Here is a 22,889-nt window from a genome sequence, read left to right on the forward strand (position 1 = left end):
CGTTAAATGGTAGACATGTGGAGGACATTTACAAATTTGTCGCATCGGTGACCATGAAGTCCGATACAACCCCATGTTTGTACTTGCATCATATGTTCCTGTGTCTTTTTCAGGTGAACAACTGACTAGGTTTTGTGTTTGTACGTGACGGGTGTCACGGGTGGGACAGGACAGGCTAACCGTTTCCCAAACACCTGGCATCATCACTGTTTGAAATGGATTCATAAACACATGCGTATGATATAATCGGAATCGAATATTGATTTCTTATGATTATGAAAATGGTTTTGTCGCTTTTACTTATGTGCTTGTGAGGAGCGGACTGACAGATAGCAACTCGCTGAGTCTACATCAGCATGACCTACATATATATGTGGAATTATTGTATGGGGAAACCATATCAGTGGTGAGAAACACCGCGTGGTATCAGACCGATGTGTGTCCTCACTTGGAATACTCTGAAGAGCTGCCCGGATGTCAGGAAGCCGGGAGGGTTTTCCCATCTGGTTACTTTTAGCCTCGATTTGAGATGTCATTACATCCGGGTACTGCCCGTGAAATATGGGATTGGCGAACCATCCAATGTGAAATTGTCTGGCTCTCTCGGCACTTAGAAGGTCGCCTGAGTGTGTCGGATCTTCGGGCTCGAACACGTCGGTGCTTAAGGAGATGCCTATTTGACCTGTAACATAAAGAAAAACATAGTTGCATGACAAGTTACATGGCTTGCTTGTGTGACACGAAACAATAAAGGGTATTTTAGTTATCTAAATATAGGTGCAATTCTTGCGTAAATGCCTTAATATAGATGTATTTATTCCCTAAATGTCCTAATATGTGTGTAATTTGTTCTTTAAATGTCTACATATCCGTGTACTTATTCCCTAAATGCGACCACGTTCTGTTATTCAATTATTTTGATGTTTGGATAATATAGAAATGAGCTATCTGTTGTTTACGATGTTCCAGCAATATCACAGCTTAGGACACCTGGAGGGATTTCAAACATTGTTCCCACTTTGGGAATCGAACCCAGGACTTGCGCGCCACGAACCAGCACTTTAACCACTAGTCTACACAGTCAAAAGAAACCAGACGCTGAACGCATTGAAACATTCATTCATACAGGAGGTAACTGACAATTACAAATAGTATTAATCGTATCCTACTCACTAGTCCAGTGTGAGCGGGTTTAAAGTCATTTGGAACTGTAGTTCATATATATCAGGAGCATGGATTCTTTGCGCACCAGGCTCGGAGGGAATCAAACCACAGTCCAGCGGACCAGCGGATGCCGTACGTGAGTGAGTGAGTGAGTGAGTATGATGTGATCCGTCTGTCAGCACATACATGCTCTTATGTTACACATGTCGCACAGATAGTGTTACCTCCGTCTGTCAGCACATACATGCTCTTATGTTACACATGCCGCACAGATAGTGTTACCTCCGTCTGTCAGTACATACATGCTCTTATGTTACACATGCCGCACAGATAGTGTTACCTCCATCTGTCAGTACATACATGTTCTTATGTTACACATGTTACACAGATAGTGTTACCTCCATCTGTCAGTACATACATGCTCTTATGTTACACATGTCACACAGATAGTGTTACCTCCGTCTGTCAGTACATACATGCTCTTATGTTACACATGTTACACAGATAGTGTTACCTCCATCTGTCAGTACATACATGCTCTTATGTTACACATGTCACACAGATAGTGTTACCTCCGTCTGTCAGTACATACATGCTCTTATGTTACACATGTTACACAGATAGTGTTACCTCCATCTGTCAGTACATACATGCTCTTATGTTACACATGTCACACAGATAGTGTTACCTCCGTCTGTCAGTACATACATGCTCTTATGTTACACATGTCACACAGATAGTGTTACCTCCGTCTGTCAGTACATACATGCTCTTATGTTACACATGTTACACAGATAGTGTTACCTCCATCTGTCAGTACATACATGCTCTTATGTTACACATGTCACACAGATAGTGTTACCTCCGTCTGTCAGTACATACATGCTCTTATGTTACACAGATAGTGTTACCTCCATCTGTCAGCACATACATGCTCTTATGTTACACATGTCACACAGATAGTGTTACCTCCGTCTGTCAGTACATACATGCTCTTATGTTACACATGTTACACAGATAGTGTTACCTCCATCTGTCAGTACATACATGCTCTTATGTTACACATGCCACACAGATAGTGTTACCTCCATCTGTCAGTACATACATGCTCTTATGTTACACATGTTACACATGTTACACAGATAGTGTTACCTCCATCTGTCAGTACATACATGCTCTTATGTTACACATGTCACACAGATAGTGTTACCTCCGTCTGTCAGTACATACATGCTCTTATGTTACACATGCCGCACAGATAGTGTTACCTCCGTCTGTCAGTACATACATGCTCTTATGTTACACATGCCACACAGATAGTGTTACCTCCGTCTGTCAGTACATACATTCTCTTATGTTACACATGTCACACATATAGTGTTACCTCCGTCTGTCAGTACATACATGCTCTTATGTTACACATGCCGCACAGATAGTGTTACCTCCGTCTGTCAGTACATACATGTTCTTATGTTACACATGCCGCACAGATAGTGTTACCTCCGTCTGTCAGTACATACATGCTCTTATGTTACACATGCCGCACAGATAGTGTTACCTCCGTCTGTCAGTACATACATGCTCTTATGTTACACATGTCACACAGATAGTGTTACCTCCGTCTGTCAGTACATACATGCTCTTATGTTACACAGATAGTGTTACCTCCGTCTGTCAGTACATACATGCTCTTATGTTACACATGCCACACAGATAGTGTTACCTCCGTCTGTCAGTACATACATGCTCTTATGTTACACATGTCACACAGATAGTGTTACCTCCGTCTGTCAGTACATACATGCTCTTATGTTACACAGATAGTGTTACCTCCATCTGTCAGCACATACATGCTCTTATGTTACACATATCCCACAGATAGTGTTACCTCCGTCTGTCAGTACATACATGCTCTTATGTTACACAGATAGTGTTACCTCCGTCTGTCAGTACATACATGCTCTTATGTTACACATGCCACACAGATAGTGTTACCTCCATCTGTCAGCACATACATGCTCTTATGTTACACATGCCACACAGATAGTGTTACCTCCGTCTGTCAGTACATACATGCTCTTATGTTACACAGATAGTGTTACCTCCGTCTGTCAGTACATACATGCTCTTATGTTACACATGCCACACAGATAGTGTTACCTCCATCTGTCAGCACATACATGCTCTTATGTTACACATGCCACACAGATAGTGTTACCTCCGTCTGTCAGTACATACATGCTCTTATGTTACACAGATAGTGTTACCTCCGTCTGTCAGTACATACATGCTCTTATGTTACACAGATAGTGTTACCACCGTCTGTCAGCACATACATTCTCTTATGTTACACAGATAGTGTTACCTCCGTCTGTCAGTACATACATGCTCTTATGTCACACAGATAGTCTTACCTCCGGACACAGATTCATCCAAGCTCTTGTATACACTTAGAGCACGTGCATGGGCAAGGATGAGGTGTCTGGCGGCGATGTAGGGATTGGTCCCTGGTTCCCACTTCCCCGGGGGAGCGGACGCCTCGCCGTACCCCCTCCAGGCCACGGTGTGCGGGTCATGCATTGTGACCCAGTACGTCACCTGGAACCACGAGCGCAGCTTTGAAGGAACCGTCAATATCATGGTTATCACATACTCTCTATCTGCTATTCAATACGAATGTGTATACGATATACTGTCGTCAGCGCATGTGTGTTGTATTATAGCTGTGAATCGGGGACAAATTCCGCGAAGGTCTATAAAGGATAATGAAAACTCATTTAGAGATCGTAATTACAACTCGTCATTCCTTGTGTATATGTTTTTTCAAAGCATTCAGTATATACCACTCAACAGAAGTTAAAGAATAACCGATTTCTGTCGTATGACTTTAGTTAATTTGCCATGGCTCATGTTTGTTTGTTTCTTTGTTGTTTAACGCCGCACCCAGCAATATTCCAGCTATATGTCGGCGCTTTGTAAATAATCGAGTCTGGACCAGACAATCCAGTGATTGACATCATGAGCATCGATCCACGCAATTGGGATACGATGAAATGCATCAACCAAGTCAGTGAGCCTGACCCTTCGAGCCCGTTAGTCGTCTCTTACGACAAGCTTAGTCGCCTTTTACGGCAAGCATGGGTTGCTGAAGAGCTATTCTACCTAACATTAGTCAAATAACTTCACACGCAGGATTTTGCTCATAAAACCCTCACAAGGGGGATTATAGCCCGACCCGTGTCATATAAATCAGTGACATCTAGAGTTGGGTTCACATACATTTGATCCAAAAAGATTAAAACATTGTTCGGCATACGCCGTGAAGTTGTCCACGGTGTCCTCATTCAGCCAGCCTCCTGTCCTCTCCAGGGCCTCGGGGAGATCCAAGTAGTACAGCGTCACATAAGGCTCTATGTGGGCGTCCCTCAACGCCTGCAGCAGCTCTGTGTAGTACTTTACGCCATCCTGATTCAGGGTTCCCGCACCTTCCTGGTTGAGACGAGACCAGGACAGCGACAGATGGTAGGAGGACACCTGCACCAACAAGAGTGAGTGAGTGGGTAAGTGGGTGAGTGAGTGAGTGGGTGAGTGGGTGGGTGGGTGAGAGAGTGAGTGAGTGAGTGAGTGAGTGAGTGAGTGAGTGAGTGAGTGAGTGAGTGAGTGAGTGGGTGAGTGAGTGAGTGGGTGAGTGAGTGAGTGGGTGAGTGGGTGGGTGGGTGAGAGAGTGAGTGAGTGAGTGAGTGAGTGAGTGAGTGAGTGAGTGAGTGAGTGAGTGAGTGAGTGAGTGGGTGGGTGAGTGGGTGGGCGGGCGGGCGAGCGAGCGAGCGAGTGAGTGAGTTTGCACGGGGAATTTAGGCGATGTGGCTTTCCGCAGATATAAGATAGAACGCACTGGTTTTGCACTGGGCGTTTGAATCGGAAGCTCCCATATATGAGCTTTGGTTGTACTGTCTGTCTCACATTTTAACATCTTGGCAAACGTTGACTTTGACAATCTAAAGGAAACTTGGATCGGATTCAGATGTCAGCCAAAAGGTAAATTGAGTACACAGACTCCTTGGCGCTCAGAAATGACAGGGTGTACATACACCGCAGACCTAAATACTGCCTTTCGGAAGTTTCCGTAGTTTTCGAGTTTTCGACATGTTGTTTTGAATGCTTCGCCCGCCTTGACGCTGATTGGCTGGTTACTGATTCCATGGAGCATTGGTCACATGTCCTCGCAACGTGTTGGTATCGTATCGTAGTGCCAGATCTGATTTTAATGAGGTTCTTATTGATCAACAAAATATCTTAGAGATGAAGTCAACTGTAGTGCATGGCGGGAAACAAGTGAAGAAAAAAAACGATGGGCATTTTGTTACAACGTGTTGACATGTTTGATATATTTTAGATCGGCAACTTTTCAAAAAACCTAGCAGAGCTATCGTGTTTTATTTGACCTTCAGTCGTGACCTGTAACTGCAACTCTGAATATTTGACACAAAATGTCCAGGTAGCCGCCAGGATCCGGAGTATGTTCCTATCGCTTACATCCTAATGATAGAAGCAGGTTTCGTATGTCCCATCTCGATCACCAATTAAATATACATTATTCAGATAAAACCTTATTGGAGTTGTGGATCACGAGTCGGGTGGAGATACTCAAGGACTCAAGTACCCGTCCCAGTACCCTACAGGTTCCCTGGTATAGTATACACTGGGTGTACATGGGATGGGGAATGTGATACTGTGTACATACGCCGAGACTCTTCAGCAGCTCGATGTCCTCGATGTAGTGGTTGTAGCTGTCGGCGGAGACGTCAGGGGTGGCGCCCCCGCGGGTGCGGCCAGGTGCGCGTGAGTAGGTGTCCCAAACACTGGGGCCTCGTCCTGGAACAGTCAAACACCTCAAACATACACTGTATCCAGAACAGCAGCTTACACGTCCTGTCAAACACCTCAAACATATACTGTATCCTGAACAGCAGATTACACGTCCTGTCAAACACCTCAAACATACACTGTGTCCAGAACAGCAGATTACACGTCCTGTCAAACACCTCAAACATATTCTGTATCCAGAACAGCAGTTTACACGTCCTGTCAAACACCTCAAACATACACTGTGTCCAGAACAACAGCTTACACGTCCTGTCAAACACCTCAAACATATACTGTATCCTGAACAGCCGTTTACACGTCCTGTCAAACACCTCAAACATAAACTGTACCAAGAACAGCAGCTTACACGTCCTGTCAAACACCTCAAAGATACACTGTGTCCAGAACAGCAGATTACACATCCTGTCAAACACCTCAAACATAAACTGTACCAAGAACAGCAGCTTACACGTCCTGTCAAACACCTCAAACATAAACTGTACCAAGAACAGCAGCTTACACGTCCTGTCAAACACCTCAAAGATACACTGTGTCCAGAACAGCAGATTACACATCCTGTCAAACACCTCAAACATAAACTGTACCAAGAACAGCAGCTTACACGTCCTGTCAAACACCTCAAACATATTCTGTATCCAGAAGAGCAGATTACACGTCCTGTCAAACACATCAAACATATTCTGTATCCAGAACAGCAGCTTACACGTCCTGTCAAACAACTCAAACATATTCTGTATCCAGAACAGCAGATTACACGTCCTGTCAAACACCTCAAACATATCCTGTACCAAGAACAGCAGCTTACACGTCCTGTCAAACACCTCAAACATATACTGTATCGTGAACAGCAGCTTACACGTCCTGTCAAACACCTCAAACATATACTGTATTCAGAACAGCAGCTTACACGTCCTGTCAAACACCTCAAACATATTCTGTATCCAGAAGAGCAGCTTACACGTCCTGTCAAACACCTCAAACATAAACTGTATCCAGAACAACAGCTTACACGTCCTGTCAAACACCTCAAACATATACGGTATCCAGAACAGTCGTTTACACGTCCTGTCAAACACCTCAAACATATATTGTATCCAGAACAACAGCTTACACGTCCTGTCAAACACCTCAAACATATACTGTATCCTGAACAGCAGCTTACACGTCCTGTCAAACACCTCAAACATACACTGTATCCAGAACAGCAGATTACACGTCACGTCAAACACCTCAAACATATTCTGTATCCAGAACAGCAGCTTACACGTCCTCTCAAACACCTCAAACATAAACTGTACCAAGAACAGCAGCTTACACGTCCTGTCAAACACCTCAAACATATACTGTATCCAGAACAGCAGTTTACACGTCCTGTCAAACACCTCAAACATATACTGTATCCCGAACAACAGCTTACACGTCCTGTCAAACACCTCAAACATATTCTGTATCCAGAAGAGCAGCTTACACGTCCTATCAAACACCTCAAACATAAACTGTACCAAGAACAGCAGCTTACACGTCCTGTCAAACACCTCAAACATATTCTGTATCCAGAAGAGCAGCTTACACGTCCTGTCAAACACTTCAAACATATACTGTATCCGGAACAGCAGTTTACACGTCCTGTCAAACACGTCAAACATATACTGTATCCCGAACAACAGCTTACACGTCCTGTCAAACACCTCAAACATATACTGTATCCTGAACAGCAGCTTACACGTCCTGTCAAACACGTCAAACATATACTGTATCCTGAACAGCAGCTTACACGTAGTGACAAACAACTCAAACATAAACTGTATCCTGAAAAGCAGCTTACACGTCCTGTCAAACACCTCAAACATATACTGTGTCCAGAACAGCAGCTTACACGTCCTGTCAAACACCTCAAACATAAACTGTACCAAGAACAGCAGCTTACACGTCCTGTCAAACACCTCAAACATATACTGTATCCTGAACAGCAGCTTACACGTCCTGTCAAACACCTCAAACATACACTGTGTCCAGAACAGCAGTTTACACGTCCTGTCAAACACCTCAAACATATACTGTATCCCGAACAACAGTTTACACGTCCTGTCAAACACCTCAAACATATACTGTATCCTGAACAGCAGCTTACACGTCCTGTCAAACACGTCAAACATATACTGTATCCTGAACAACAGCTTACACGTCCTGTCAAACACCTCAAACATATACTGTATCCTGAACAGCAGCTTACACGTCCTGTCAAACACGTCAAACATATACTATATCCTGAACAGCAGCTTACACGTAGTGACAAACAACTCAAACATAAACTGTATCCAGAACAGCAGCTCACATGACGGTCTGTATGGGTTGGTGGTCAGTGAGGGATGGTGGTCAGTGAGGGATGGTGGTCAGTGAGGGATGGTGGTCTGTAAGTGATGGCGGTCTGTATGGGATGGTGGTTAGTAAGGGATGGTGGTCAGTGAGGGATGGCGATCTGTACGGAATGGTGGTCAGTGAGGGATGGTGATCTGTACGGGATGGTGGTCAGTGAGGGATGGTGATCAGTAAGGGATGGTGGTCGGTAAGGGATGGCGGTCAGTGAGGGATGGTGGTCTGTACGGGATGGTGGTCAGTGAGGGATGGTGGTCAGTGAGGGATGGTGGTCAGTGAGGGATAGTGGTCAGTGAGGGATAGTGGTCAGTGAGGGATAGTGGTCAGTGAGGGATGGTGGTCAGTGAGGGATGGTGGACAGTGAGGGATAGTGGTCAGTGAGGGATAGTGGTCAGTGAGGGATGGTGGTCAGTAAGGGATGGTGGACAGTAAGGGATGGTGGTCAGTATGGGATGGTGGACAGTGAGGGATGGTGGTCTGTATGGGATGGTGGACAGTGAGGGATGGTGGTCAGTAAGGGATGGTGGTCAGTGAGGGATGGTGGTCTGTAAGGGGTGGTGGTCAGTAAGGGATGGTGGTCAGTGAGGGATGGTGGTCAGTGAGGGATGGCGGTCTGTATGGGATGGTGGTCAGTGAGGGATGGCGGTCAGTGAGGGATGGTGGACAGTGAGGGATGGTGGTCTGTAAGGGATGGTGGTCTGTGGGGGATGGTGGTCTGTGGGGGATGGTGGTCTGTGGGGGATGGTGGTCTGTAAGGGATGGTGGTCTGTGAGGGATGGTGGTCTGTACGGGATGGTGGTCAGTGAGGGATGGCGGTCTGTATGGGATGGAGGGATTGCGGTCTGGTAGGAATAGCGGTCTGAATGAATTCTCACGATGACTCAGGTTTTTAGTCTCTGACAAGACTATAAACCTGAGTCATCGTGAGAACTCATTCTATTATTCCGACATTGTGAAAAGCCCCAGCCTTGGCTTTAAATGTGTCTATATACTGATTGTTCTCTTTGGTGTCAAAATCCCAATCAGGCCAGCGCAAATCTTTCATTATTCAACTATCGGCCGCTCGTCCATTGAGGAATAATGTTTGATAACTGTTTTTGTTACCTCTCAGTAGAAAATTTCTTTCACCGCGCGTGGCTCCGACGACAGACGCTAAAGAGAAGTCTAAACTCTTTGTGAAGTACCTACCCACCAGCGAATTCAAGAACATTCAATCTCAAAGACACATTCACTGAACGATCAAGGCAGTACTACCCTGATCGGGGGTCAACGCTTGAAATGTAAACAACCTTTGATTTTCTATTCGATAAATGTTACATTTCCGAGACATCATTCTTTCTTGAGATCAATCTGGTTTTAAGATCCTTTGTCAGCTGAGTTGATCTTTTCTCCAAAAAAAACCTTTTCGCTCCATGTCCACCGAAGAATACAGATTATACAAACTAGACTGTCTAACTGTTTCATTATATTCTAAAACATTTAAAACTGAAGCTAAAGCAAAATCATATATTTTCGTGTCGTGGTTCAAAGTTTTCAGTCGTCAGATTTTATATATTTTAATTAAAACTTAATGTTTTTGTAATGAACGCCTATCGCAGTGACTGAGATGCAGTGTCATATTGCAGCGTGTTATGTTGTAGTGTTTCTTGAGAGTGTGTAGTGCCACTCGTCTGTATGTCTCTGTTATTTTATTTTAAGATGACATGCGGCAGTAATAAGTATCTTTACTGTGGTAATCTGTCATTTTGTTTGCCTGTCAGGAATGAACCTCAAATCCTTTCGTTTTCTGATTGACCAGGTCGTCTGCCTATGGCTGTCATCTTTGTGAAGTCCATTCGAAATAAGAACAACGATCTTATTGGATGTCGCGTTTCCATCGCAAGGGACACAACTCGTGTCATACACGGGATGCGCCACGATCAAGCCAACACAATCAGGTTTGACATGGCAAGGGTAGAAACTAGGCTTTGCTTTTTGCCAATGGACACTCTTGCATCGGGACGATGATTCAAGTCGTCACAATCGTTTGTACGGTGGCCCATAAGGGACATGGAGTCTGTTTTTCAATATTTTGATGTTTAACTTACTTTTATCTTAACCTTTTGCAAATTAACACAATCTGCCATACAAATATGTGATAAATCATGTATAAAAACATCCGAAAACAGTAGCTTTTGAGTCGCTGAAATGTGAAGTGAAAATGTCAAAAACTAAAATGGAAATGTCAAAAACCAAAACGAAATGGTCAAAAACTAAAATGAAAATGTCAAAAACACAAAACGAAAATGTCAAAAACTAAAATGAATACACAGAAAACTATTTCCACCACGGTGTAAATATTATCACCGCGGTGGGAATATTAACACCGCGGTGATAATATTTACACCGAGGTGAAAACTATTTCCACCGCGGTGATAATATTTACACCGAGGTGAAAACTATTCCCACCGCGGTGATAATATTAACACCGCGGTGGAAATAGTTTTCTGTATTTTCATTTTAGTTTTTGACATTTTCGTTTTGTGTTTTTGACATTTTCATTTTAGTTTTTGACATTTTCGTTTTGTGTTTTTGACATTTTCATTTTAGTTTTTGACATTTCGTTTCGTTTTTCAGCGATTCAATATCTTCTTTACACATGATTTAACTCATATTTGTAAGACAAATCGTGTTAATTTGCAAAAGGTTACGATAACAGTAAGTGAAATATCAAAATATTGAAAAACAGACTCCGTGTCCCTTATGGGCCACCGTACGTTTGTATGGTATCCAACTAAACCAGAATACACATGATCATATATATTCAGGTCGTGATAACATTTTCTTTGCCTCCAGTGGTTGTATTACATTGAACTGATGTGATCTTACCGGCACGATCTTAGCGTTAGCCTTATTACCGCTCACAATTCGAAAGAAAACGATACAAAACAAACACTCGAAAAAAAGTCCAACAGTGTGTTACTGTGGTAATAGTGGACACAGTTGAATGAACACGGGCACGTGCGGCAAACCACATCCAGAACATCAGTAAAAGTGTCAGAGTTAGATAAATGTTATGAAAACGTGAAGCCTATATTGAGTTTGTGTACTTGATACCAGCCGAGACCCTCAAGAACATAATAACAGCTGAGGTCTTTAAGAACAAACTTAATACCAGCGCAAGCCAACGAGAACAAATTTGACACAAACAGAGGACACGCAAAGCAAACTTGATACAAGCTGAGGCCCCCGAGAACAAACGTGAAACTAGCTGAGGCCCCCGAGAACAAACGTGAAACTAGCTGAGGCCCCCGAGAACAAACTTGATACCAGCTGAGGCCCCCGAGAACAAACTTGATACCAGCTGAGGCCCCCGAGAACAAACTTGATACCAGCTGAGGCCCCCGAGAACAAACTTGATACCAGCTGAGGCCCCCGAGAACAAATTTGATACCAGCTGAGGCCCCCGAGAACAAACTTGATACCAGCTGAGGCATCCAAGAACAAACTTGATACCAGCCGAGGCCCCCGAGAACAAACTTGATACCAGCTGAGGCCCCCGAGAACAAACTTGATACCAGCTGAGGCATCCAAGAACAAACTTATTACCAGCTGAGGCCCCCGAGAACAATTTGATACCAGCTGAGGCCCCCGAGAACAAACTTGATACCAGCTGAGGCATCCAAGAACAAACATGATACCAGCTGAGGCCCCCGAGAACAAACTTGATACCAGCTGAGGCATCCAAGAACAAACTTGATACAAGCTGAGGCCCCCGAGAACAAACTTGATACCAGCTGAGGCATCCAAGAACAAACTTATTACCAGCTGAGGCCCCCGAGAACAAACTTGTTACCAGCTGAGGCCCCCGAGAACAAACTTGTTACCAGCTGAGGCATCCAAGAACAAACTTATTACCAGCTGAGGCCCCCGAGAACAAACTTATTACCAGCTGAGGCCCCCGAGAACAAACTTGATACCAGCTGAGGCCCCCGAGAACAAACTTGATACCAGCTGAGGCATCCAAGAACAAACTTATTACCAGCTAAGGTCCCCGAGAACAAACTTATTACCAGCTAAGGTCCCCGAGAACAAACTTGATACCAGCTGAGGCCCCCGAGAACAAATTTGATACAAGTCGAGGCCCACGAGAACAAACTTGATTCCAGCCGAGGTCCCCGAGAACAAACTTGATACAAGCTGAGGCCCCCGAGAACAAACTTATTACCAGCTAAGGTCCCCGAGAACAAACTTGATACCAGCTGAGGCCCCCAAGAACAAATTTGATACAAGTCGAGGCCCACGAGAACAAACTTGATTCCAGCCGAGGTCCCCGAGAACAAACTTGATACAAGCTGAGGCCCCCGAGAACAAACTTGATACCAGCTGAGGCCCCCGAGAACAAACTTGATACCAGCTGAGGCCCCCGAGAACAAACTTGATACAAGCCGAGGCCCACGAGAACAAACTTGATACCAGCTGAGGTCCCCGAGAACAAAGTTGATACCAGCTGAGGCCCCCGAGAACAAACTTGATACAAGCCGAGGCCCACGAGAACAAACTTGATACCAGCTGAGGCATCCAAGAACAAACTTATTAATGACAATAGTGTTCAACGTTAGCATATAACTGTTTAGCCTTCACCAGTAACTAAATGATGTTGGTGTCGTGGCCACTGCTGGAGACAGTACTAGTAGAACTGTGTTCTCAGATGGTGCTTCAAACGGCGATTTTAAGTTCACACAACCATACATAAAATTGTCCTCTTCCGAACCAAAGATCTGTTAGAATCTTCACTGCTGGAAATGACGTCATTGATTATACTAATGCTCATAAATTCTTGGACCATGGTTTCGGAGGTTAAGTCTGACATATACAGTCAAAGAATTAGGCACGCTCTGTGGTGTTAAACGGCACTCACTACACCACCGTTCAGAAGTCGTTGTGTTGTGATTTTACTGCAGGAATTCATGTTTTAGGAATGTTCAGCAGTAAAGATTAATTAAGACAACTATGAAGTGCAATGAATCAATGAATGAATTCAAGTAATTAAAAGAATTCAATTGTCGATTATGAGTGAGTATGGTTTTACTCCGCTTTTGAGCAATATTCTCGCAATATCACGGCGGGGGGCACCAGAAATGGGCTTCACACATTGTACCCATGTCGGGAATCGAACCCGGGTCTTCGGAGTGACGGGTGAACGCTTTAACCACTAGGCTACCCGACCGCCCCTGTCGATTATGAAACTGGTGAAGTGATAACGAAATCCTTAAATCAAAAACAGCATGTAAAGTTTCAGGTGACTTGTTTCGGCACTGTTAATGATAAAATGATAAAATTATAACATCTGACTTGAGCTGAAATGGGTAGTCACTGAACCGAAATACGAAACTATTTCCTTGTCTGAGGTATAGATATGGATGTTTTTTACTGAAGTCGCACAATGGAACATCCCGCCGGTGATCCCATGACTAACCTCGCAGTAAACATTGCGTCAAGTAGGCGTGAAGTGTGAACGAAGCACAATGTTTACGTGAACTAGTAAACTTGCATAACAGTTGACAGGAGACATTGTTGCAAAACATATCCGCATCACTGACAAAAATTACGCCCAGCAATTCACTATTTTGACATGTACTACATGTTCCCGTGTTGTTTTCAGGAGAACATTGACTTGCCTTTGCTTGTATTTGTGGCGGGTACCACCAGTGGGGCAAGATGCGCTAACCTTTTCGCGAACGCGTTGTTTCATCACTATTTGATACCTGCCAACTCTCACGCGTGAGTCTCACGCATTTTTCACCTATGTCACCCTCACACGCAAGGTTGGGACATTCTCACGCATTCCTATAAAATGTTGATAAAAAATATAATTTTTCAGAACATGCTCTCTAAAGCCATTAAAACTCATTTAGACATCCAGGGCTTGACACCTATGTGATAGTGATTCATAAACACCTGCTCGTAATATAGTCAGAGACGCACAATCGACTTTGCTTTAAGAAGAAATTTCACAATTGTGAATAGAGAAAGGATTTTGTCGTCTTTATTTACACCGAGTGTTCGTGCGCTGTGTACATGGTTTGTTGGTGTTCGGGATAACTGAGTTGGATATGCAGGTCACGAGGCACGCTCGTTATACCGGATTGTCGTGTAGATGAATGTCTAGACGTAAATGTGCATATTTACCTTAATATATGGCGTGTTTCAATGGCGATGTCAACTGACCTTTTCTTGTTTTCTTCAATGTATGGATCAGCTTTCTGTGTGTAACATGGGGCATGCTGCTTCTTGTTCATTGTTTATGCATTTCCACAATTGACGGATCATAGACAAAATGTCTGATGCATTGATCCCGTCTTGACTTGTACCATATGTTCACGTAGTTTGCCTTCAGATGCAGAAAACAGATTGCATTTGCATGTGAATGTGACGGGGCAGGATACACCCAGCTTTTCGCAAACACCTTGTTACATCGCTATTTCATAGTGATTCATAAACATATGCTTATGAAACAGCCCAAATCGTACAATTGATTTTTCTTATGATTATGCAATGAGTTCTATCACGTGTACTTATGAGAACCGGCCACCGTCCCGGAATATCACATGTGTACACTGACAGAACAACTCTTACATATAATTAAGACAGCCAACTGACAACGCTAATAACGCTAACAAAGTAATAGTGGGGATTTTGTTTGTTATGTAACCCCGCAATCAACAATATTCGGACACATGTACAGCTAAACAAGCCGTGCTTGTTCGTTTTAGTTTTTATGCTATTGTGCTAATTTTTCTTGTCTTGTCCAGATTCGATTATTTACGGACTGACGTCATATACCTGGAATATGGCTGATGGCGGCGTTAAACAACAGAGAAATAAACGTTAATAATGGCACCTTTCTCTCTAACCAATCATGGAAGCCTTCAGTCAAGACAGTAATGAATGGCGTTGGTCCTGAACTCTTCACGTTCATTGAATAATAGCTGCTCACCACATAGCCAGTGGAAATCAGCCGAACTGACTCAAAGTGATCCCATGCATTCCGTCTTACCATCAAATACATTCCAAAATTATCATCCGATTCAATCCGAACTTACACAACGACGACATCCGACTTTCACTACGATGCATTCCGACGTACCATCCCATGCATTCCGACTTACCAAAAGATGCATTCCGAAACTATCATCCGTTTCAATCGGAAGTTACATTACGAAACGGGAAGGGACTTTTCGCTCCAACGCATTCCACTAAGATGCATTCCGAAATCATCACCCGATTCGATCCGAATTTAATCTACAACGCAATCCGAACTTCCATCTCATGCAATCTGATTTATCACACGATGAATTCCGACTTAGCACCGGTCTTTCCGATTTACCATTCACTTCAATCTGAACTCACCCTGCGTTCTCCATGCTCCCTCTGTCTGAGTGGCCGAGGTGCCGGCCCCCCACACAAACCCCGCTGGGAACTGCCCGAAGTAGTACTCTTCGTTCAGGTGACTCCGTGAGACGACACACTGACAGAGGACCAACAACAGCACCCGTGCGTCCATATCAAAGTGTTGTGTGAAACCAGCAGCAACTGTGTCTCTCTCTGTGTCTCAGGATGGTGACATGGCGGCGGCGGTTAGAGTGTGAACACTGTGCTGAAGTTCGGCTGCACGTAGTTAACGCCCGCGTGGCCTTGACACGAGGTCACGTGGGGGGGAATAACGCCTGTAAAACAGGACGCTTTATTGGTACGAAAATCTGTTTGTCAGCCGTGCTTCGGTTGCGTATAAATTAGCATATATGTCGATATATATACTCACCGTGAGTAACACGACCCCTGTGGGAGTAGAATAGGTCTTTTGAACCTAGGAGGTGATCGGGTGATCACGTGTCAACACGATGGATAAAACCTGGAAAGATTCCCTCCACAGCCATCTTCATGGTCAACAGCCCGGCAGACAGTCAGGTCTGGTCGCGTTAACTACCATCTGCAATGGAATCTTCCCGCAGATAATCGAGACTGGTTATTTTCTGGCTTTGACGTATTGTAGTTGATGTATGTGCGGCAGTAGAGTGAGTGAGTGAGTTAAATTGTAACGCTGGTATTTCAGCCACATGGCGACGATAGCGGTCCTATACCTGTCATAAAGGACAGGACGTTTTTGCAAGATATTACAGATAAAATTAACTAAAACATTCAAATCAACATATACATCAATATTACATTTCACACTAGTATAATAATGAAAGCGACAATGACCTTTCCATATTCATAAAAAAAATCTCTGCCAAAAAGGAGAGTCGTTAGCACGATGAACACGGGAACATGTGGTACGAGTGAGTGAGTGAGTGAGTGAGTGAGTGAGTGAGTGGGTGGGTGGGTGGGTGGATGAGTGAGTGAGTGAGTGAGTGAGTGAGTGAGTGAGTGGGTGTGTTGGTGGGTGGGTGGGTGGGTGGGTGAGTGAGTGAGTGGGTGGGTGGGTGAGTGAGTGAGTGAGTGAGTGAGTGAGTGAGTGAGTGAGTGAGTGAGTGTGTGTGTGGGTGGGTGGGTGAGTGAGTGAGTGAGTGTGTGAGTGTGTGGGTGGGTGGGTGGGTGGATGAGTGAGTGAGTGAGTGAGTGAGCGAGTGAGTGAGTGAGTCAGTGAGTGTGTCTGAATCCTATAAGTAGGAACATACAGTGCTACTGTGCTATCGTTTTCACGATCCGAGTCAACACATGTTCACGAACTCAACCCATGCTGTAAGGGAGAGGGTGGGTATAACCTGTCGGGGCGGCTGAACAATACCCTTTCAAACAACTTGTACACTGGGTAGGTTATGCAGCTGCTTGGACTTGCACGGGGATTATTACCCACTTTATATAAGGTTATAATAACACCTCTCTTTAGATGGAAGGGGGACATTGAACGATATGAAAGCTAAAGTGGAGACTGTGCTCATTGGAGATCGTGTCAGCTCCAGGCTTTACACGTTGACAAACAACCTTCTGTCACAGATAAGGCTGCAAACGTTTCAGGCCAAGTATACACCTACGTATTTTAAAAAAAAAAAAATTCTTAAATGGCATTTATTTCTTTTCTTGATACCTTTCCTCTCATTAGAAATCTCTACAAAGAAGTAAGACAATGTAAGAGGCAGGACATTTAGTCAATCCTTGTTTATTTCATTCACATTGGTACATATAGTACATTCACATTGGTACTTGGGATACACATGGGTACACATGGGTACATTTACAGAGATACAAAGAAAAAATTCACATTGAATACATTCAGCGCATTCACAATGGCTGATTAAATACATTCTCCAGTTGAATATAAAATATGCACAATGGTACATGCACTACAATCACGGTGATAAACGGTGTCCATTCACATTGGTACGTGGGATACGTGAGCACTGGTACATGAAATACATTCACATTAGTACGTTGTGTACAATCAAACTCGTGGCTTAAAGATGCCTGAAGGATGATGCTCTGTGCTGCAGACAATATGTCATATCGTGACATGGCGATATCCCATGGATGATGCTCTGTGCTGCAGACAATATGTCATATCGTGACATGGCGATATCCCATGGATGATGCTCTGTGCTGCAGACAATACGTCATATCGTGACATGGCGATATCCCATGGATGATGCTCTGTGCTGCAGACAATATGTCATATCGTGACATGGCGATATCCCATGGATGATGCTCTGTGCTGCAGACAATACGTCATATCGTGACATGGCGATATCCCATGGATGATGCTCTGTGCTGCAGACAATATGTCATATCGTGACATGGCGATATCCCATGGATGATGCTCTGTGCTGCAGACAATATGTCATATCGTGACATGTCGATATCCCATGTATGATGCTCTGTGCTGCAGACAATATGTCATATCGTGACATGGCGATATCCCATGGATGATGCTCTGTGCTGCAGACAATATGTCATATCGTGACATGGCGATATCCCATGGATGATGCTCTGTGCTGCAGACAATATGTCATATCGTGACATGAAGATGCCTCATTAACATGATCTGAGCTGCAGACAATACGTCTCAAGAATGATGCAATGTGTTGCATTGTGTGTGTGTGTGTGTGTGTGTGTGTGTGTGTGTGTGTGTGTGTGTGTGTGTGTGTGTGTGTGTGTGTGTGTGTGTGTGTGTGTGTGTGTGTGTGTGTGTGTGTGTGTGTGTGTTTCCACCCTTGCCGAACTAGGCTGGAATTACTGGGTTCGATCGTAGCGCCACCAGTGGCTATTACCAGTTATGTCCCCTCTAAGCCTCTCCTACGGACAAGTGAGATTCCACCTCTCGTATCACTTGCGTTTGCTTCACCCAAAATGGTGGCGCCCAGTCAGGACGTTCTGATCGATAATCAAGATCTATATTGTGATAAAACGGGTCTTACATCCCGAAATGCACCAAATCACGTGAGCTCCTTGATTAAAAACATAAAAAGATTTGGAAAATATCTGCTGACAACGAGTTGGCAGTGCACATGCTTTGCAGATCTTGCAATCGACCGAAATCTGCACGATAGTTTACGAACCGGATTTCGATTTCGGTGTGCGATTTTGATTGGACTATGCATAGACAAGTTAGTCCAGTCAAAATGTAACTCCATAATACCAGCCTAGTTCGGCAAGGGTGGAAACTGGACTTTCATAGTCAGTTAACTCACTTGCCTCGGGAAGAAGCAGTTAAACATGAATGCCCCACTCAGGCACAGTATACTGACTCCGAACCGACCTGTCTTTGTTTTAGTCCATCATCGCCAGGGACCAGGCAGGGTAACAACAAGTTCCATTATGTAACGTCTCTTGGTATGACGCGGTCGGGTATCGAACCCCGGACTTTCCACTCTCCGGCCGGACGCTCTACTACTGGACCACGGAATTCTAAAGAAACGAATATTATTTGAAGAATTGAGAGATGCGGTGTGGCAATGTTGTTGCCTCCGTCTGTGAGCTGACACTACGTACAGCAGTCATTGAATCAGCCTGGAATTAACGACCATTCCAAGAGTCGCAGAGTTCCAGGAAATATATGTATTGCATTGGCTTATGTTGATTGTTATGGTCTGGCAGATTCCTATCAGTCTGTAGTGATATATACACACATTTTATAAAATAGTAAATTATTTATAAAACTTGGTGTCTGTGATGATGTATCAGGTGGAGTTTTGTTTACAAAACATGATCAAAAACGTGCACATTTCGTAAGATGGTACATGTTTTATAAACTTCATTTCAATGTACAAACATATTCGTAAGATGGTATATTTGTTTACAAAATGTAATTATGAATGTGTCTGTCGTGATATTTGAACACGATTTGTAAGATGGCATAATTTGGAAATAATGTAATTCAATGTTTTATAGGTTGTGACGTATGGGATTGAAATGTTTCATCCAGTCTTGTCCTACCGCTTCATTAATCAGTGTATAGCCAGATCTGTTCCCAGCTGGAGTAGGATGCTAGATTGCCACAAAGATGGGGGACAATATTCCAGATCGGGTGGTTGAAATACATGAGCCGGCTGATGTGTCATCGCTCATGTAGCCACGCACCTGATTTACAGACCAGTGTGATGCAGATGTAATATTGTTGAATGTGGCTTGTTACATTCACACTTACACAACACATAGTGAGTGCCGTCTATAGCCAGGTCCTACACTTGGTACTGACCTTCGTGGACTTGTATTCTTCAGCCCCACCTTATTTGATTACGTATTTGGAGAACGGGCGGTTCGTGACGAGAAGCATCTAAATAATTATATTTTGTATACCGTAATATACATAAAACTAGTTATCCGTATTTTGTGCAACTCTTTTGGAGTTCCCGGGTCATGTTTGTATAATTAGTAAGTAAAGCAATAAAGCACAAATGTTTTTATTATACTTTATGAAAATACCGGACCAATTATTCACCACATTTTTTTTAAATGATGCATAGTCCACGATCCAGACATAAACACTCGTTGTCTTCGGGCTATGATCACATTGTGTGTTAACTTGGTCTTTTTTTTCACTTTTCAGAATCAGCTTCTTCATAGGGCTTTCGTTCGGGTTATTCGCGTGTGTTATCAATATTGACAGACTCAGTTGCGCATACAAGGTTGGGATATGCACACATAACGCAGAGTGATTGAGGGTACGGCAATCATCATTAAGGGAATCAAACACTGCCGCGTCAGATTCTTCAAGATAATCAGGGCGTTGTGTTGATTTTACTGTCAACGTCAATAACACTGATATCAATATTGTTGAATGCAGACTTATGGTGAAATGTTCTGCAGTTATCGTACACTCAACTGCTTATTAATAGGTTTTATATGTGGAGAGGGTGTGGGCTATACAGGATGTTTGTTACCTGTTGTGTACGTTGTATCATATACATGTATGCTCCGGCTTAAAGCACTGAAAATCCTTCACTGAGAAGGAAAGCGACAAAACCATTTCCATATGCCTACCACAATCTGCAAAGAATTCATATAATGTACCACGCAGAACAACAAGTTACTCTTTGTTCATTTCCAGTAGATTATTCACATTGGTACTTGGAGTAAATTCACATTGGTACATGGAATACATTCATTTTGGTACATGAAATACATTCACAGATGTACACGGAATACATTCACATTCGTAAATGGAATACATTCCCAGTGGTAGATGAAATACATTCACACTGGTACATGGAATATATTCACATTGGTAAAGGGAATACCTTCACAGTGGTACATGGAATACATTCACTGATGTACATGGAATACATTCACAGATGTACATGGAATACATTCACAGATGTACATGGAATATATTCACAGATGTACATGAAATACAATCACAGTGGCACACGGAATACATTCACAGATGTACATGGAATATATTGACAGTGGTACATGGAATACATTCACAGATGTACATGGAATACATTCACAGATGTACATGGAATATATTCACAGATGTACATGAAATACAATCACAGTGGCACACGGAATACATTCACAGATGTACATGGAATATATTGACAGTGGTACATGGAATACATTCACATTGGTACATGGAATACATTCACAGATGTACATGGAATATATTCACAGTGGTACATGAAATACAATCACAGTGGCACACGGAATACATTCACAGATGTACATGGAATACATTCACAGTAGTACATGGATTATATTCATAGTGGTATATGGAATACATTCACGGTGGTACATGGAATACATTCATATCGGTAAAGGGAATACATTCACGGTGGTACATGGAATACATTCACAGATGTAAATGCAATACAATCACAGTGATACATGGAATACATTCACAGTGGTACATGGAAAACATTCACAGATGTACATGGAATATATTCACAGATGTACATGAAATACAATCACAGTGGCACACGGAATACATTCACAGATGTACATGGAATACCTTCACAGTGGTACATGGAATACATTCACAGTGATACATGGAATACATTCACAGGTGTACATGGAATACCTTCACAGATGTACATGGAATACATTCACAGTAGTATATGAAATATATTCACAGTGGTACATGGAATACATTCACAGTGGTACATGGATTATATTCATAGTGGTATATGGAATACATTCACAGTGGTACATGGAATATATTCATAGCGGTATATGGAATACATTCACGGTGGTACATGGATTATATTCATAGTGGTATATGGAATACATTCACGGTGGTACATGGATTATATTCATAGTGGTATATGGAATACATTCACGGTGTACATGGAATATATTCATAGTAGTACATGGAATACATTCACAGTGGTACATGGATTATATTCATAGTGGTATATGGAATACATTCACGGTTGTACATGGAATATATTCATAGTGGTATATGGAATACATTCACGGTGGTACATGGATTATATTCATAGTGGTATATGGAATACATTCACAGTGGTACATGGATTATATTCATAGTGGTATATGGAATACATTCACTGTGGTACATGCAATACATTCACATTGGTATATGGAATACATTCACAGTGATACATGGAATCCATTCACAGATGTACATGGAATACATTCACAGTGATACATGGAATACATTCACAGTGGTACATGGAATACATTCACTGTGATACATGGAATATATTCACAGTGGTACATGGAATACATTCACAGTGATACATTGAATACATTCACAGATGTACATGGAATACATTCACAGTGGTACATGGATGATATTCATAGTGGTATATGGAATACATTCACAGTGGTACATGTAATACATTCATATCGGTAAAGGGAATACATTCACAGTGATACATGGAATACATTCACAGTGGTACATGGAATACATTCACTGTGATACATGGAATACCTTCACAGTGGTACATGGAATACATTCACAGTTATACATGGAATACATTCACAGATGTACGTGGAATACATTCACAGATGTACATGGAATACAT

General features: G+C 43.0%; 1 protein-coding gene across 2 annotated transcripts in view; it reads right to left on the reverse strand.

The window, feature by feature from the left end:
- LOC124151882 (lactase-phlorizin hydrolase-like) overlaps positions 1-16,087 on the reverse strand; it is a 52,727-nt gene extending 36,640 nt beyond the window's left edge. For both annotated transcript variants that reach the window (XR_006863425.2, XM_046524564.2), the window contains exons 1-5: positions 15,817-16,087; positions 5,906-6,036; positions 4,444-4,698; positions 3,579-3,762; positions 449-682 (exon numbers count right to left, since the gene is read on the reverse strand). Coding sequence is in view for 1 of the 2 variants with exons in the window: in XM_046524564.2 (XP_046380520.2) it covers positions 449-682; positions 3,579-3,762; positions 4,444-4,698; positions 5,906-6,036; positions 15,817-15,970 (958 nt within the window). In the remaining variant the exon portion in view is untranslated. The remainder of the gene's footprint in view (positions 1-448; positions 683-3,578; positions 3,763-4,443; positions 4,699-5,905; positions 6,037-15,816) is intronic.
- Between the last annotated feature and the right edge of the window lie 6,802 nt (positions 16,088-22,889).

Source organism: Haliotis rufescens, unplaced genomic scaffold (assembly GCF_023055435.1).
Source record: "Haliotis rufescens isolate VD_foot unplaced genomic scaffold, xgHalRufe1.0.p SCAF_15, whole genome shotgun sequence".
NCBI lineage: Eukaryota > Metazoa > Mollusca > Gastropoda > Lepetellida > Haliotidae > Haliotis > Haliotis rufescens.